At 40.3% G+C, this 17,095-nt stretch overlaps 2 protein-coding genes across 2 annotated transcripts; both read left to right on the top strand.

Annotated features, from left to right (window-relative positions):
- Positions 1 to 681: 681 nt before the first annotated feature.
- Positions 682 to 3,627, top strand: LOC122765523 (tubulin alpha chain). The gene is made up of 4 exons (XM_044019823.1): positions 682 to 759; positions 1,945 to 2,167; positions 2,281 to 2,429; positions 2,542 to 3,627. Exons 1-4 carry the CDS (start codon positions 757 to 759, stop codon positions 3,517 to 3,519), a joined length of 1,353 nt encoding a protein of 450 aa, XP_043875758.1. The 5' UTR covers positions 682 to 756; the 3' UTR covers positions 3,520 to 3,627.
- A 1,205-nt stretch (positions 3,628 to 4,832) lies between these two features.
- On the top strand, positions 4,833 to 16,472 carry dnajb2 (DnaJ heat shock protein family (Hsp40) member B2). The gene is made up of 11 exons (XM_044019841.1): positions 4,833 to 5,173; positions 7,476 to 7,566; positions 8,566 to 8,675; positions 8,912 to 8,965; positions 9,168 to 9,284; positions 9,731 to 9,805; positions 10,045 to 10,177; positions 12,311 to 12,381; positions 12,767 to 13,066; positions 16,036 to 16,103; positions 16,240 to 16,472. Exons 2-10 carry the CDS (start codon positions 7,502 to 7,504, stop codon positions 16,062 to 16,064), a joined length of 954 nt encoding a protein of 317 aa, XP_043875776.1. The 5' UTR covers positions 4,833 to 5,173; positions 7,476 to 7,501; the 3' UTR covers positions 16,065 to 16,103; positions 16,240 to 16,472.
- Positions 16,473 to 17,095: the final 623 nt, after the last annotated feature.

Raw genomic sequence — 17,095 nt, 5'->3', positions numbered from 1 at the left:
GGTTCAAATCAGTGGTGTGCACAGACGGGATGGGGAGGGGTGAAAACAAAAAGGACACCTACTGCGAAAAATGTAATTAGTACTAAATGATATTAGTGGGACAGGTGCCACAAGTATATTATTTCTCATCTGTATATAACTACATATTGCCAACCTTTTTAGACTGGAAGGGCACCCATAGAAAACAGAGTTGCAAGGGCATCTTATAGGGCACTGCATCACTTTTCTCCACTAGAAAGCCACTCCTTAAGAAACAATCAATTTTTTAAGCACGCCACTGATGCAGATGCATGGATGAGATTAGTATTATCACTTTAAGACTTTTAGTCCCTGTTTAATAGCTTTACTTCATGTTGATAAATGTATATTGGTGGTCATTGTCAAGTTATTGGTTAACTATATTAAAACACATTCGGTTAGTGATCAAATAAAGTCTGTAAAGTGCCTGATAGAAGATGACCACATCTCTCACAAATCGAACAGAAAAGAAGTGTATTTTTATGCTTAGACATGTAATGTTAAATCGAAAGCATGTAATGGTGGACAGTGAGACAAACAGGACAGGGACTTCCCTGTTTTTTTAAAAAAACAGAGTCGTTATCTCCCGCCAATGCGCTATGCAGTTGCTGCTGCTGGCTGTGGTTTCCTCCCAGCCCCCACCACACCCGTGTGTATAAAAGCCCCGACACTCCCGCTCCGCCGCACTTCAGCCTCAAGTCTGATTCCTCAACGTCGTTCGAAGGACAAGCAGACAAAATGGTGAGTAACGGCCCCGGTCGATGATGATGAAGAAACGTGTTCTCTCTCTGAATTCGGTCCTTCTTGCGTCTCTTATTCGCAGCGTTAGATGGATTAAACGGCTAGGCCTCTTTGATGCGCACCAGGCCTCTGCTGCAGAGTCGACTGTTATCGATACGAAAGCGGCTTTGTCCTGTTACATCAGCACATTCGAGCCGAATTTTATGTAATGGAACTGGAACAATACTGCGGCAAACGCTGTCTATCTGGAGACTAATTTAACCTTTTTTTCCAAAACGCAGTGATGCTGTATATTATAGCTAGGTCATTTAAAAAAAAATACGAAATACATGTGAACAAAGACAAAGAAACAGGAATCACGACCGTGTGATTGATAAGATTAACGGTTTTCTTGGCCATGAGGGCGTAACTGGGGTAATCGTGGCAGTGGGGGATGGGTAGACAGAAGAGGGGGGAAAAAGGAGTGGTCTGGGCAGTGTGACTTATTTGGCAGCCATTTTGCAGCTGTTGGGAGGTTTTTGTTAGAGCGGGAGAGAGAGAGAGATCCCCGACTGTTACTCAGCTCTATGTCCTGTGCAGCTGGACAGGATGGGGGAGGAGAGAGGCTCTAAAAAGGGGAGGGAAAGAAGAGGAAAGGGTGGATACATGATGAAGGGGCATTATAATGCGGCGTTGCCATCTTGGGCGTTTTTCAAAGCTGCATTGTATGTAAAACCCAACCCATATTATGGTGCTGGGTTTTTTCCCACCAAATCCTTTGTTAAAATGTGGTCTCATGTGTGAGCGCTTTGAGAGGCTGAGAACTTAACATAATCTTTCCTGGCACACAGAGTTCAGATGACAAAGGTGCCTTTATCCCAGTAAACTGAGAGGTGACGTCATACCACAAAGATTATCGCAAGACCTAATATACAAAGAAATAACAGAGCCGTAATGGAATTTAGTGGATTTTTTTTTGTTCCTTGTTGGAAAAGACTGACAGTCTTTTATAATTGAAATATAGTGATCCACTTTGTAAACGTCCCTCGTCGACGCCGTAAAATCCTGTTAATATTTCTTTAAGTAATCGCCTTAGCAACAGGCAGTACTTCGAATACAAATACTTAGTCACACTTTTACGTTAGAATAATAAATGTATGTACCTGCAGCCTTTTTTGACCAAACCTCCCCTTTTCCTTTGTTCAGCGTGAATGTATTTCTATGCACGTCGGCCAAGCCGGAGCCCAGATGGGCAATGCATGCTGGGAGCTCTACTGTCTGGAGCATGGGATCCAGCCAGATGGACAAATGCCCTCTGACAAGACTATTGGAGGAGGCGATGACTCCTTCAACACTTTCTTCAGTGAGACTGGAGCTGGGAAACATGTGCCCAGAGCAATTTTTGTCGACCTGGAGCCGACTGTCATTGGTCAGTAGTCCACGTTTTTGTTTTCACTTGTGCACATACAATGTACATGAACAAAAGTGGTAGCAGATTCTTGTGATGAGAACATTACTTAATTTTGATTGTCCTTTTTACAGATGAGGTGCGCACGGGAACCTACCGTCAGCTGTTCCACCCCGAGCAACTGATTACAGGAAAGGAAGATGCTGCCAATAACTACGCCCGTGGACACTACACCATTGGCAAGGAAATTATTGATCTGGTTCTTGACAGGACTCGTAAACTGGTGAGTGTGTTGTTCCATTAGTTTGTACATGAGAACAAAGGAGATAACCGCTTTATGAATAATTCTGCAGTGCTAATGAGATTTTGCTTACTCAAAACCACTTGTCTTTCAGGCTGATCAGTGCACTGGCCTGCAGGGATTCCTGATCTTCCACAGCTTTGGTGGCGGCACTGGTTCGGGTTTCACCTCCTTACTGATGGAGAGACTCTCTGTCGATTATGGGAAGAAATCAAAGCTTGAGTTTGCTGTCTACCCAGCACCTCAGGTTTCTACTGCAGTTGTTGAGCCCTACAACTCCATCCTCACCACCCACACCACCCTGGAGCACTCAGATTGTGCCTTCATGGTGGACAATGAGGCCATCTACGACATCTGCCGCAGAAACTTGGATATCGAGAGGCCAACCTACACTAACCTGAACAGGCTCATTGGCCAGATTGTGTCTTCAATCACTGCTTCTCTTCGTTTTGATGGAGCCCTGAATGTTGACCTGACAGAATTCCAGACCAATTTGGTGCCCTACCCTCGTATCCACTTCCCTCTGGCCACCTATGCCCCGGTCATCTCCGCTGAGAAAGCCTACCATGAGCAGCTGTCGGTTGCTGACATCACCAACGCCTGCTTTGAGCCAGCCAATCAGATGGTGAAGTGTGATCCTCGTCATGGTAAATACATGGCCTGCTGTCTTCTGTATCGTGGTGATGTTGTCCCCAAAGATGTTAACTCCGCCATCGCAGCCATCAAGACCAAGCGTACCATCCAGTTTGTGGACTGGTGCCCCACTGGTTTCAAGGTTGGCATCAACTATCAGCCCCCAACTGTGGTTCCTGGTGGTGACCTGGCCAAGGTGCAGAGGGCCGTGTGCATGCTGAGCAACACCACAGCAATCGCTGAGGCCTGGGCCCGTCTCGACCACAAGTTTGACCTCATGTATGCCAAGAGGGCCTTTGTGCACTGGTATGTTGGGGAAGGCATGGAAGAAGGAGAGTTCTCAGAGGCCAGAGAGGATATGGCTGCTCTGGAGAAGGATTATGAAGAAGTCGGCACTGACAGCGTGGGTGATGAGGATGAAGAGGGAGAGGAGTATTGAAAAGCTTAACATCATCACACATTCCAAAAGTTATCATGAAAGTATCACATTCCCAAATTCATTCTGATAACCTGTGGTGGTGACCTGACAATAAAAAGTTCATGTGAATATTCTGACTTGTGATGGTTCTTAAACTTTTCCAGCATAAATTATTATTTAAATAAATTAGAAAACAAGTACCGAAAGTACATGCGTTAAAAGTAATTACTATCCACAAAATGCTACTTTTGGACATGGCAGAGGGATTTTTTCCAAACATTATTTTTGATTTTATAAAGCTCCATTTCAACCACAAAATAAATTCAAGTTTCTCAGTACTTAACAGTTAACTATCTGTCTTGTCCACAATGAAGCCTCAAAGAACAGAACATTGTTCGCTGACCTTTTGCCTGCAGTTGCTGGTCTTTGCCACAAGATGGGAGGATGTGACCACCACTTGTCAAGCTGTAAATGCAAGTCATCACCAGTTAGAGTAAGAATTGTGACACACTCCAGATATTTTCAAAGGATTCTGTGAAATTTAAAGATCAAAACATGTTACTTTGTAGTCTACAAAGGAAACATAGTGACAATTAATGGTTTTAATTGCAACAGATGTAACACCTGGAGTGCCTTACAACATTCTGATTTTCACTATGTAGGTATTCAGAGATTCACCATTTCCAGAAATGATATTGATATATCAAAAATTATACATTTAATGTTTTATAATGGCCCTAACCCCCAAATCAAAAAGAAAACTATTCATCCATCCCAGAAATTAGAGTTGTTGTTTTTTTGCTCCTGTACTTGTATCTTATTTCCTCATATAGACTTTGCATATAAGCTTTATTAACGTTTTATTGTGAAAGGCCAAGCAAAGTAAGCTATGAACTATTCACAGGAGGTTGATTTATTCCTAATAAGTCACATATACTCCAGACACTAGTATAAAATAGATATGATGGACTGAGACACAATCTCTAATTATTATTTTGTCATTTGTTTAATTTTCAGCTCCAATTTGATCACATACCCTGGTACAGTACAACAGCATTTCTGATTTTCCTCCAAGTACCACCAGATATAACAGGTACCACAGTTTTAGAACCATGGCCTGGGCTTGCCTTGCCAAACCTATCCACAAACCCTCCAAAAAAAAAAAAATTAAGAAAAGTTTTAAAGACTGGTCAAAAATATCCTTTCATGGACAAAATGTCCTTAAAAAGACAGGTTTGAAATAAAATGTGTGCTCACAGCCTTGAATAAACACAGACAGACAGATAGAGTGAGTGAGGCGGGGCGCAGGTCTGGCGACGTTGCCAAAAAACACTGGCATGTTCTAGACGTTCTATTTTGTTTCCTCTCTCAACTGACAGTGACTTAACGCTAGGGGCAAAAGGGGCTCACAATTCGCCTGTTTTGTCGGAGGCTCACCGGGTTTACGCGTCGGTGTTGGTGGCATTCGTGGACGTGGTGGTGAAGAAGAAGAAGAAGAAGAAGAAGAAGAGACGTGCTGACGAATAAGAAGGGTGTATGTGTGTGTGTCCCACGCAGTATTTCATAGTCACCGCTATCGTAACTTCATTTCATGAGTTCATCGACGCTCCCTCCAGGCCGGTGGTGGACAGACAGCTGAACTGAACTCCTTACCGTTCAGGCCGGAGCTCACACGGTACGTCCACAACAGCTCTGCCTGGCTTAGTCGTGACAACTTGTCGCTAATGTAAAGCTAACACGGTCTGTAGATACTTCAGTTTAGTCAATATATACACGCTTTAACTTCACCATAATAGGAAAGACTGTGTCACAGAAATACCAGAATGACGTCCACGGTGTCCATGAATGTTAACGGTACTTGGGAATAAACTGAACCTGTCCCTGCAAGTGCATCTGCTGCCTGCCTCTGTAGTTTTAGAGGTTGACTGTACTGGTGTTTCTGTGGCTGACATGTTTGTTCTGTATTCCTTTTCCCTGCATCGGATAAAGTGTCATTGTTTAATTATAAGGAATAGTGTGACGTCATTCCTACTCGTCTGAACTACAGTATCAGAGATCTGTTATTCAGTTTTTAACTTGTCAAAATGACGTCACTTTTGCCATTCATGTGTATGGGGTTTGTCATTACAGATATCCACAATTCTGTTGGGGATATCTACAATTAAAAGGTAGATATATCTAATTCCAGTTTCATATATCTACAACGTCATTATGACTAGTAACAATTCAAGTTCAAGTTATCTACAACTTCATTCTGACTATCTGAAACTTAACTTGAAAAGGACAATTTAAATAACCTCAATTTAGAAGTAAAGATATCTTGAACTTGCATTATGACTAGTCATAATGACGTTGTAGATATCTGAAACTGGAATTAGAGATATCTACAATTCATTTTTAGAATTGTAAAAATGAAAAAGAAAATCAGCAAAAGCATTTTAGCTGAATCATGTTTGGGCTGTTTATTTCTTTTTTGGAGATGAATATTTGTTACACAGTTGGGGAATGATGTCTTTGAAATGACTCAGCACAAATGTGTTGTTAACAGCTTCATAGTTCATAAATGGTCTAAAATGGTCTGTACTGGACTAATAATCGTCCCATCCCTACGTTTTACATATCATGTACTTCAGGCCTTGTTTTATAGAAGCCCCATGTTTTTTACAGCGGTGGACATATTACTCTGAGTGTGACTTTTGTGTTTTGAAGCGTAAGCTTACTACACAAACAAAGAACAACATCCATTCCGGCATGTGAAGGCCACCATATCAGCTGTCTCACTTTTCAATGTCACTAATTCTTACACACTGGATTCTTAAAATGTAATGGGTTGGGAAAAGTTTTAGTGCACTTAGCACCACTTATCTTCAAATAAACATTAAATCACTGGCAAAAAATGGGCATGATTATTCAGCTAACCAATGAAATGGTGAATGGCCAGTGAGTGTAGGCCTACACTGTCATGTCAGAAGCAGTTGTCAGATGCCATAACGCTAGAAATAACATGGCAATCGTACATGTGTGTGCGGACGGTTGTTCCCCACGAGGCACAGAAAGTTAGGATGAGTTATTTACCTCAGTTTGGAAATCCCCCTCAAACCCACAACTGCAGTGGTCCACTTACTAAGACCGGCATGGATGTTAGCATGCTGACTGTGCTGCTATAATAGAACCACTGACTGAGGTCTGACCAGTTCAAGGACACAAGGTGGTTGTGTTTCATTGGCATTTAAAACTGAAACTGAAAATGAAAATGACAACTGTCTCTACATGTTGATAATTTAGGGACAAACAAGTCACAAGTAGAATAACATAATAAATACATCTTGTGAACTGTTGTGTTATAGACACCTTAAATTGAGCTCACGACTGGACAAATCAAACACTGACCCTAGATCACCAGGGTCTCTTACATGTAATTGGATGTAGTGTGTGAGGCAGGGGGTATTGAATCAGTTGCAAAATGCAACTTCTCTAGTAGCCTCTAAACCAGAGGTCTCAAATGTGGCTCACCACTTGATATTAAGTTATAATGAATTATTTCTGTACATTGATGTTTTTGTTCTGGATACTTCTTCCATATCAAAACAACATTTTATTTGAAATCATGTCAAATATCATCAAATATTATTTTGATGACTTTTTTTTCGCTTTTTACGTTTGAGTTTGAAACCCCTGTACTAAATCTGAAACACTGGTCCTTTTCACTTCCTACTTTGCAATCAATATTTTATTTTTCTCAGATAACTCAGCACACTAGCATAGTTTTCAAGTTTTGCCTAGGTGCACATCTACAGACGAGAATAGAATTCTCATGTAAGTTATACTTATATACTATACTTGTTTTGTGTATTTGGGAATACCAAAAAAATAAATACATTGAAAGGATTTCAAACAGATACATACAGAATTTAAAAAAGGAGAGGGTTGTGTGCATTACTTGAAAAGAAACTCATACTGTTTTGTATTTATTTCAGGAGACTTAGGAGTGACGGGTGACAACATGGTGGATTACTACAGTATCCTGGGTGTGTCCAAAACAGCCACTCAGGACGACATTAAGAAGGCGTGAGTATTCCGAGATTCTCTGAAGGATATACAGGCAGTCATACTTATTTACAGTAAAGCTTTATTTCACTTGGGTAGAAACCCTGAGACTTCATATGTGATGCAAAGTTTGATTTTTTTATACAGTTAAGGTTGCTTCTAAAGCAGCATGTTATAGGGATAACAGCATGAGAAACTCAGTTAAAAATGTTTTGTATTAAAATAAACAAGTCATTTGCAAAAACTAATATAAGTTAGAAAACCACAGCTATCGGAAATACGGACTACTCAAAAGGGAAATTATGTGTTTTTCCAAGGGTGTAAACCAAATTTTGTTATTTATGATATCACAGAATTAGTGGATGTCACTGTCAGGGTTCCCACCGGTCTTTGGAATCCTTGAAAGTTGTGAATTAGAAAATGATTATTTGCGGGTCTTGAAAGCTTTTCAAAATCACCCTAAATAGATATGGGCCATTAAGATTGCTTGAATTTTGTGCAAGAAAGAAGTTAAGTGGATACATTATTTTGCTAAACCACCTACTGTTTCATGTGCCGTGCATTGCTTGATGTACGTAGACATAGAACAAACGTCAAGTCGTAATTACTAGCAGTGTTGTGGACACTTTCCACTGTCTCTCTCCGCTGTTGATGTGAGATTCCATGCAGAACAATGAGTGAGTAATGTTAAGCAAGAGAGAGCAAATGACGTTATGCCTGGGACATTTTAAGATCTCTGGCTCACCAAAGAAAATTGCAAAGACCGACTTGTTCAAGATCCCAAGGACGGACACTTGGACAGGTGCAGTGTGCTGCAAATCAATAAAAGTGGACGCCATGAGTGAAGCGACTCTTACTAGTTGCCCTCCCATCTTAAGCTATGTCAGCACATTTGGCCCTTGAATTTGAGGGAATAAGTCCTTGAACCAACCAAGGTGTGGGAACCCTGCACTGTGTACATTACTTGTAAGTCTGACTGTGTGTGTGTGTGTGTATAGTTATGTTTCTGTGTGTTTTAAGGTACAGGAAACTGGCACTTAAATGGCACCCAGATAAAAATCCAGACAACAAGGATGAAGCGGAGAGAAAGTTTAAAGAACTTGCTGAGGCCTATGAAGTCCTGTCTGACAGTAAGTCAGTTTAAAAATAGAGTTAGTAATTGAATGGTTGTTTAAGTTTAGGGATAACACTTTGGGTTGTCCAAATGAATGGAAGTGAATGCAGTGTTTTAAGAAGAAAAGCTGCACAAATTTGTGTGTGAGAGTGAGCGAGCGAGCGAGCAAGAGAGAAGTTGTTCAAGATTTTTGTTGTATATAGTATGTGGCTTTGATTCCGTCATTAAACTGCACTCTTTTCTTCATCACAGAGAGTAAACGTGATTCTTATGACAGATTTGGAAATGAGCGGATGCCAAACACAGGTTAGTGAAAACCTGCTGTACTTTTTCTGTGATTGTTGCATCCATTATTGGTTAAAATCTTTTCACCTCTGTAAGTCTTCCCCTTTTCCCATTTTCGTCACTCCTAAATCTCCTTAATGTTCTCTCATTCCACTCCTAAAAATAATATTCTCCATTCTACTCTTCCTCTCCCTTATTTACTTTTCACACCTTCATTCCTCAGGTTCCTCAAGCTCTGACTTTTCATCAGATTTCCCAGGATTCACCTTTACATTCCGCAGCCCAGACGAGGTATTCAGAGAATTCTTTGGTGGCCAGGATCCTTTTGCTAGTTTCTTCGGTAAGTCATACACAATAAAAAGGGTTATTTTTATCACTGTTATTATTTTTTTCAGGCCTGATGTTTACAATTTTTTTTAGATGATAGTTTGGCTGTGTCCCAACACTTGAGCAGAGTAAAATAAGACATCACATGCTGGGCGAGTACACATGGAATGTGTCCATATACTGTACATGCACAATAGTAGTATAGCTCAAAAACCTATGTATATGACAGATTGCAGTAGTAGTTTTTCACATATGTTATGTATGGAGAAAATGCAATATGAACCCCCATTTAATTTAACACATTTCTGGGATTTCTTGGACACTTCAAACCTGCTTTGAAAATCTTTCACTTGTGGTTCAATAATTATGAACAGCCTCGTAAAAGAGAGAGGATCCCACAAACATTACTGCAATGAAACATGTGTGTTTGTAACACAGATTTATGTCTCTCTCATTCAGATCATCATTCATCATTTGGAGGCTCCTCCTCTCGTCTCGGCCCTAGTCGCTTCTTCTCTTTCCCTTCAACCAATGGTAAACAGCTGCTAGAACTTTTCATATGTAACTCAAGTCAGCAGTTTTTACAACTGTTTCTAAAACTATGCAAAATGCACATAACACCCCCCTATGATCATAATAATGATAATCATGCTTCATACTAAAGTATTAGATGACTAAAGTAAAGTCATTGTGAAAATGTTATTATTTTCTTTTTATTCGTTCATCTGGGTAAACAGAACTTGTATAACAATCTCCTCACCTGTCTTTTTCAGCTGAATTTACCTCGTTCTCCTCTTCCATGGGGGTTCTGGATGGGATGGAGAGCACTAGCGGAGTTATGGGCAACTTCAGATCCATTTCCACCTCCACTCGCATCGTAAATGGCAAACGCACCACTACCAAGAAGTATGTGAATAACCTGGGAAGTATCGTATTTATAAGACACCGTGCAACATTCACAGAAAACAGATCATTGTATAACAAACCCTGGGCTAGCTCTATTTTTTTTTTTAAATGACAATTACTTCTATTTTCATAGAAAACAAATTATGACTACAAAGTTGTAAATGGTGATGTCACAGGTTAGCACAAACAAACAAACCTACAGTGACTTCATTTGTCGTCAGCGAATATCCTGGCCAAGACTTCCATGTCATATTCACTGTTTTTACTTTTCACCAATCAACGTATGCTGTGAGAATGGAGATGCAGTTGAGAGACGTTGGTGTTTGGCTTATCTTGATTAACAGCTGCCTGCATATGCAGTGTCAGGAATAGTACCACAGAACTTGGATTCAAAATGCACAAGACGGAGTCAGATACGTAAACTCAAAATGAGGCTTTATTGCTCTCTCAAAAACATGAACAAAAAATAATGCAGAAGGCAAGAGCATAAGCGCTGTTCAAAACACGAAAATAAAAGATAAAACGGCAAAGCAAAACCTATAACTACAAAACCAAAACTAGAAACACGTGGCTCGTGACTAAATGTGGAAACCAAAAGAACGAGATCAACTCGATTCTAAGCAGGAGCAATGTAACGCACTGACAAAGGATAAAGGGAAGTGAGTGACTTAAGAAGGGGAAAGGGAAAAGGGACCAGGTGCTGACAATCAGGGAGTGACACCAGGTGCAAACACTCAAGGTAATCAGACAAGACAAGGGCCGTTTCTCAATACTCAAGTTAGCAAGTTTGTACTTGCTTACTTGGGAAGTATATACTTGAGAAATACGCTGGGAGTATATACTTGCCAAGTACGGGAGTACACAAGTATGTGGTTGTTTCTCAATACTCAAGTATGCAAGTATGTATGTACTGTTCTGCTGTTTGAATGGTGGCTGGCGCCAAGTGCTGCAGCCTCATTACCGCCACCTATGGTGTTGATAAATGAACATATGAAATACTTTTAATAAATGCATATATATATGTTGTTATTATTTTTACATTTTAAATATTTAACTTCATTTCTTAATTTATTTCTATTAATATATATATAAATCTAACATTCAAAGTTGAAATTATAAAAAAATGAATAACAAACAAATCTATGGATCACACCGAGCATCTAATGACAGCGACGTCTGAGCCAGCGGATCATTTCATCAGGACAGGCCGAGGTAACGCTGCTCTGTGCCGGGCACAGTGAGCGCCGAGCGTCCGCAGAGGCGGAGCTGATCACCTCCGACAAACGTTGCTGCCAAACTATAAATACGTCATATCGTCATACAAAAACGACATGTTTGAATTCTAAAAGACTAATTTCTCGCCTCAAATGATCTTAAAACTTTGTTCCGGGACACAGAAAAATATTTATTTCAGATTTATATTTCTATTATCTGCTGCTATGCTCCGCCGAAATGTATTCTGGGATACATGGCCATCCCAAGTACGCTTAAGTCCCCTCCGATGCATACTTGGTAAAAATGGGCGGAGCGAGAACACTTCCGGGTTTGAGAACCGTCCTCGCTGTTCGCTTACTTGAGAATTGGAACAGCACTTGGACTGAGGCTGATGACGTTTTCACAAGTACGGGAGTACGCAAGTACGCACAAGTACGCACAAGTATGGATATTGAGAAACGGCCAAGGACAAGGTAGACGAAGTGCAGACCAACAGGAAACCCTAAAACCTCAATGACAGGAAATGACAAAAACGTGAATCCCAAAACAAAACATAACTAACAAATTTGCCAACGTGTAACATGCAGATACAAAGTTAAAAAGCTGAAAGCCGATGTATTTTTCTCAATATGCACCAAAAGCTGCTCAAATGTGATTAGTCAAACTAGATACAGAGACCAGGCGACTAATGGTCCCAAAATCTTTTCCCTCATTTACTGATTCTGAGTATTCATATGTCGTGTTTCCTTGATTCTTTTCTTTATGGCTCTTTGTCTCAACAACACCGTCAAGCTTTGTATGCGAATAGACTGCGGGTATTGGAGATATGGAACGGTAGGGGCAGGGTATTTTGGTACTATTCTTAATGGAAACACAGAAAAATATGTACCATGCCATACCATCTTTATGTCTTCACAGGATAAAGGAGAATGGGCAGGAAAGAATAGAAGTTGAGGAGGATGGAGTGCTAAAGAGGGTCGTAATTAATGGTAAGACCACACACTCAGACTTTGTTTAGTGGAAAATTTGATTATATTGTTTAACCCAGCAAACCACTCGCAAAAATCTGTGGTAGCTGTGTATTTCAGCATGAGTTTGCAAAAGTAACCCTTCGCAAAACAGCCATTTTGACAGTAGGAAAAGCACAGGTGTAAATAATCAAATTAATGATGGCTGTGTTCCATTTAGCTTCCTTAGTTTCACGTTGCATGCTGGTTCACTGTCACTGTGCCGACTGACATGAATGTGAACAGAGCCATCGTTAATGTGATCAGTAACACCTGTGCGTATATTGCTAAAACATGTCAAAATGGCTGCTAATGTTGCTCAGTATTGCTCGTATATAGACGCACACTCACTCTTGTTGTTTTCCAGGTGTTGAAGACGAAATGGCCCTCGCTCTGGAGCTGAGCCGACGAGACGCCCAGTCCCATCACTCTCCTCAGAAGCCACGCATCCAAAATAGATCACCTGCCGAGTGCGACAGGCCCCACCCCAACCCTCTCTCGGCACCCACACATCGGTCATTCAGCTCCGCCCCTTACTACAATTACGGAGGGACTGTGGGAGGTAGTGAAGAGGATGACGAGGACGAAGAGCTGCAGATGGCTTTGGCATGCAGCCTGTCAGAAATGGAAGCACAGCAGAGAGCAGCTGCTCCTGGCTTCATATCAGGTGCTGGGGGTGGGGGCAGAAGTTTTAGTGGCCAAAGAGGAGGTGGGGCTGTCAAGACAAAAAAATTAAATGTGGCCGGTACTGGAAAGGTTGTGGCAGAGGAGAAAGATGAGAAGGAGGGGCAGCTTAAATTGTCTTCGGGGTTTGGAGATGAGAGGTGCGACAGGGAGGGGAAGGAAACCAGGGCACCAGGCTTCTCTCCTGAGTCAGCCACAGCTCAGTGCAGTGAAGAAGAGAAAAATAGTGATGACAGTGTGAAGAAGGACAAGAAGTGTGGCTGTATTATATGCTAATGTCTGTAAGCGTGTGTGTGTGTGTGTGTGTGTGTTTGTTTGAATGCTTCATTCTTTTTTACTGAACTCAGTGTTCTGCCCGCAGCTCTAATGTAATGTGAACACCAGATTTTTATTATAACACCTCTGAAGGAGACCAACCCTGTCATAAGTGTGAATCACTTATGACAGGGTTGGTGGTTTACTACTACTACTACTAATAATAATATTCCACTAAAACAAAAGCTAAAATGTTATATTTAGTTTTATCCAACAATACATACATATAAATGAATTGCCAAATGTTCACACATTACTAAAATGAGTGGAAAGTAGATGTTTTTAGTGATTTAGTGACCCAGTTAATATGTGTGTACGTGCACACTATAGAATCTTCCAGTCAGACATGATGAAAGGAAAGTGCCACCACAGATCAACATGAAAAGTCAACCAAAGAACTTTCTTTGGTGATTGTCCCCCCAATTCTGGTCTGATTATATAACACTTTCCCCATTTGACCTTATATGTACATGTTACATTCTGATGCTTTGTGAGGATGCATGTTTTACTTTAACATAATCGTACTTAATATGTTCTTTATAATCACAAAAGACATCAAGAAAGTTAACGATTACACCTTTTTTGTCGACCAAATGTTTGGCAAAACACAGACTAAATCAGTGTTTGAATGACGTATTGTTAAAATATAATTAAAAATCAAGGGCGTCAGTTTGTGTATGGTCCCCACCACCCCATTTTGAGCAAGCCAGATTGTCCCGACCAATATTGGTGACATGGGCGATTTTACGAGCATCTGTGAACGCATCACAGCCATGCAGAAATAACACTGCGAGTCACAGGGGAGATGAGAGAGAGAGGGAGGGAGGGAGTGCAGGTGATGTGCTGTTCTGAGAACACAGTGGTGAGTTTTTAGGGCCAGACCGAAAGCACACTGCTCATCTACTGTATTTGTCTTCTCCTTACTCTCGGGCCTGCACTACTTATACATACATATTGTCATTATTTTATTATTATACAAACCATGCAGTTTTCAATGTAAAGATTATAATTTACATGAACAAGAAAACGAGTATGTTGACCCCCACAAAGACAAGATTATAATTCAAACCCTCAGAACAGGCACAGTCTTATAAACAGTATATATATATATATATATATATATATGTATGAATTATTTTTGCAAAGATGCACTTTTACTGAAACATCACCAATTTCGATCAAAACGACCGTTTGTTGTACAGCTTTGCACCCGATTGTGTTTTTATTTAAGAGCTTTAACTGTTAACATTAAAACAAATCATACGTTGATCTCCTCTGTGCCTTTACACACTTGAAGATGTCTACCGTGCTTAAATGTTCAGTCACTAAATCAGTTTTATAAGCAAAGCTAATTCACTTCAGTAAACAAAGTGCTTTGTGCGTGTGTGTGTGTGTGTGTGTGTTTTGTAGTGGTAAGATTATTGTGTTTCTGTGCGCACCAGCTTTCCCTGTGGTGGCAGTGGTGTTATGTGTGAATGTGTCTGTTCTTGGTTTGACTGGTTTGAGATGCCATCGTAGAGGAGCGACAGCTGCAAAAATTCCCTCCTCCTACACTCAGCGACAAATGAAAAGACTTGTTTCAAAGCACCAGTGCGGAGGATTTAGGGACATCTAGTGGTAAAGTTGTGGTAAAGTCCTTGCAATAAGAAAGCTGACAGTTGCCTTCAGCTAACCTGAACACTGGTGAATGCCACCAATTGCAGTGCCAGCGTAGCTTCTGCTAACCCTGGGTTATTGTCTCGCTAACACACTTGTTTCCTCCTTTGCACTGGAATCCAGCATCCAAGTAGAAGAAAGTGTGAGAGCTGCAACGCTGCTGCATGACGGCTCTGGAGACATGACCAGTTCTGCAGTGTTGAAAGAGACAAAATGTGTGTGTGTGTGTGTTCATGAAATAAGGCTCAACGTGACAGAAAAACAAAACAAAAAAAACTCCTGGTGCCATAAATTTGTATTAAAATGCTTTTGTGGAGAGACGTGCCTGTCTTAATAAGTATCTTTACTATGGGGCTAGTGTCTCTTTCCTGCGTTTCCACTGCACACTAAGCACAATTGGTTTGTTATGTGGGTGTCATATTTTTTTCCCCACTCGTGCCTCAGATATTTTGTATCGCATAGGTTTTGCCTTCACTTTTCATCATCGGTTGACATGTTGGACAGAGGGAGTTAGAAAGAGGAATATTTCAGCCTGTATTGTTATCATTAGTGCGATATTGAACTGACAAGTGTTACTGTTGTTGTTTTTTTATTTTCAGATTGTTAAAAGGGAAATGAAAAATAAAAGATTGAGCTACAAGGAGTTGGGATATTTGATTTTTTTTTGTTGAGAATATGAAAGTAACTGTCATGCCTTACATGCTCTTACAATAACTACTACTATGATAGTGCATTTGCTGTATAATAAAGATCTTTAATCTGAATGATTCCCCCATGATTTTTTTGGAGCCTGACAACACATAAGATGTAGTAAAGCAGTTTAATATGTACATACACATGATTGTGTTTTTTAATTCAAAACCTGCCCGTTTCTCTGACTTCCTCTCTTTCTAACTTTTAACTGCCCTGTTCTGTTACACTCTTGTCTCTAAATTATATTTGTAATTGTTTGTGTCTGACACGTCCTACTTGTTGTTTCAGACTCGGACTTCGAGGCCTTCACAAGCTAACCTGTCTCATGCTGCTCTGTGGCCTGACCCAGCCATGAGGTAAAGGACCAGTGAGAATTTACATTTTCTTTATTTCTTTCTCCTGCCCCGCCTGTGCTGTCGATCAGTGTCTTTTCTTTTACTATTTGAGTTACTGATGAAGTTTTAATGTGTTCTTGTGCGTCTATTCTTCCAGGTCAAAGGTCTATTCCCATGATGCACTTATCTCTCAGCCCCACAATGGCTCCTCTCTGCTTAAAAATAGATGCAAAGGTGTAATTTTATGTTAATGTGTGTGTGTTCATTGCTTACTGTGAAGCAAAACACTGGAAACTTTACATTTAGAAACCCAATTAAATAGTTCTAATACTCTCTTCATTAAACAATGATATTCCACTGTATTTCATTAAATGTTATTATGAGAAAACAGGCTCAGTGTGCAAGTCATTAATTTTTTCTGTCTCTGATAAAATGTGTAATAAAATTCTGGTAACTTTGTCAAGAGTACAAATGTTTCCCTTAATTTATAAGCAGAATTTTTTCAAGAAATCTACTCTTCAATTATATGAAAAAAGGGGTAAACCTTTTCTTAAACGATTAAATGACCACATTGAAAAATAATCATCTCTGCAAAAAGGGAAACACTGCATGCAGGAGGATTTCGTCTCGACGAAACTTGACTTGTCATAGTTACATTTGTAGCATAATCCATATTTTCCTTTGTATATTCATATAAAATATAAGAAGTAAAATAAGAACTGGTGTGTTCATTTGTCTGGGGTCAGTAGGTCACATGATTTGGCAGTAAGTGAATTCTGGGCATTGGTCAAATATCAATCGTGAGCGTAAGATTCGCCGCTCTTCGGTTCACAGAGTTGAGGTTAAGATGCGTTTGGAATTTAGATATTATGAGGGCATCATTCCGACTGTGACCTGCCTGTCAAAACGGCTGCTGTGCAAAGGGCCATATTTATTTTGTTTGTATGTTTTGCAGACAGGTTTGTATATTCAGAAGATTGCTTAAAGCAATGTAATGAATACATTTATTAGTT

This window comes from Solea senegalensis, linkage group LG2 (assembly GCF_019176455.1).
Source record: "Solea senegalensis isolate Sse05_10M linkage group LG2, IFAPA_SoseM_1, whole genome shotgun sequence".
Lineage (NCBI taxonomy): Eukaryota > Metazoa > Chordata > Actinopteri > Pleuronectiformes > Soleidae > Solea > Solea senegalensis.
The sequence above is the reverse complement of the archived record's forward strand: the minus strand, read 5'-3'. Positions and strand labels throughout refer to the sequence as shown.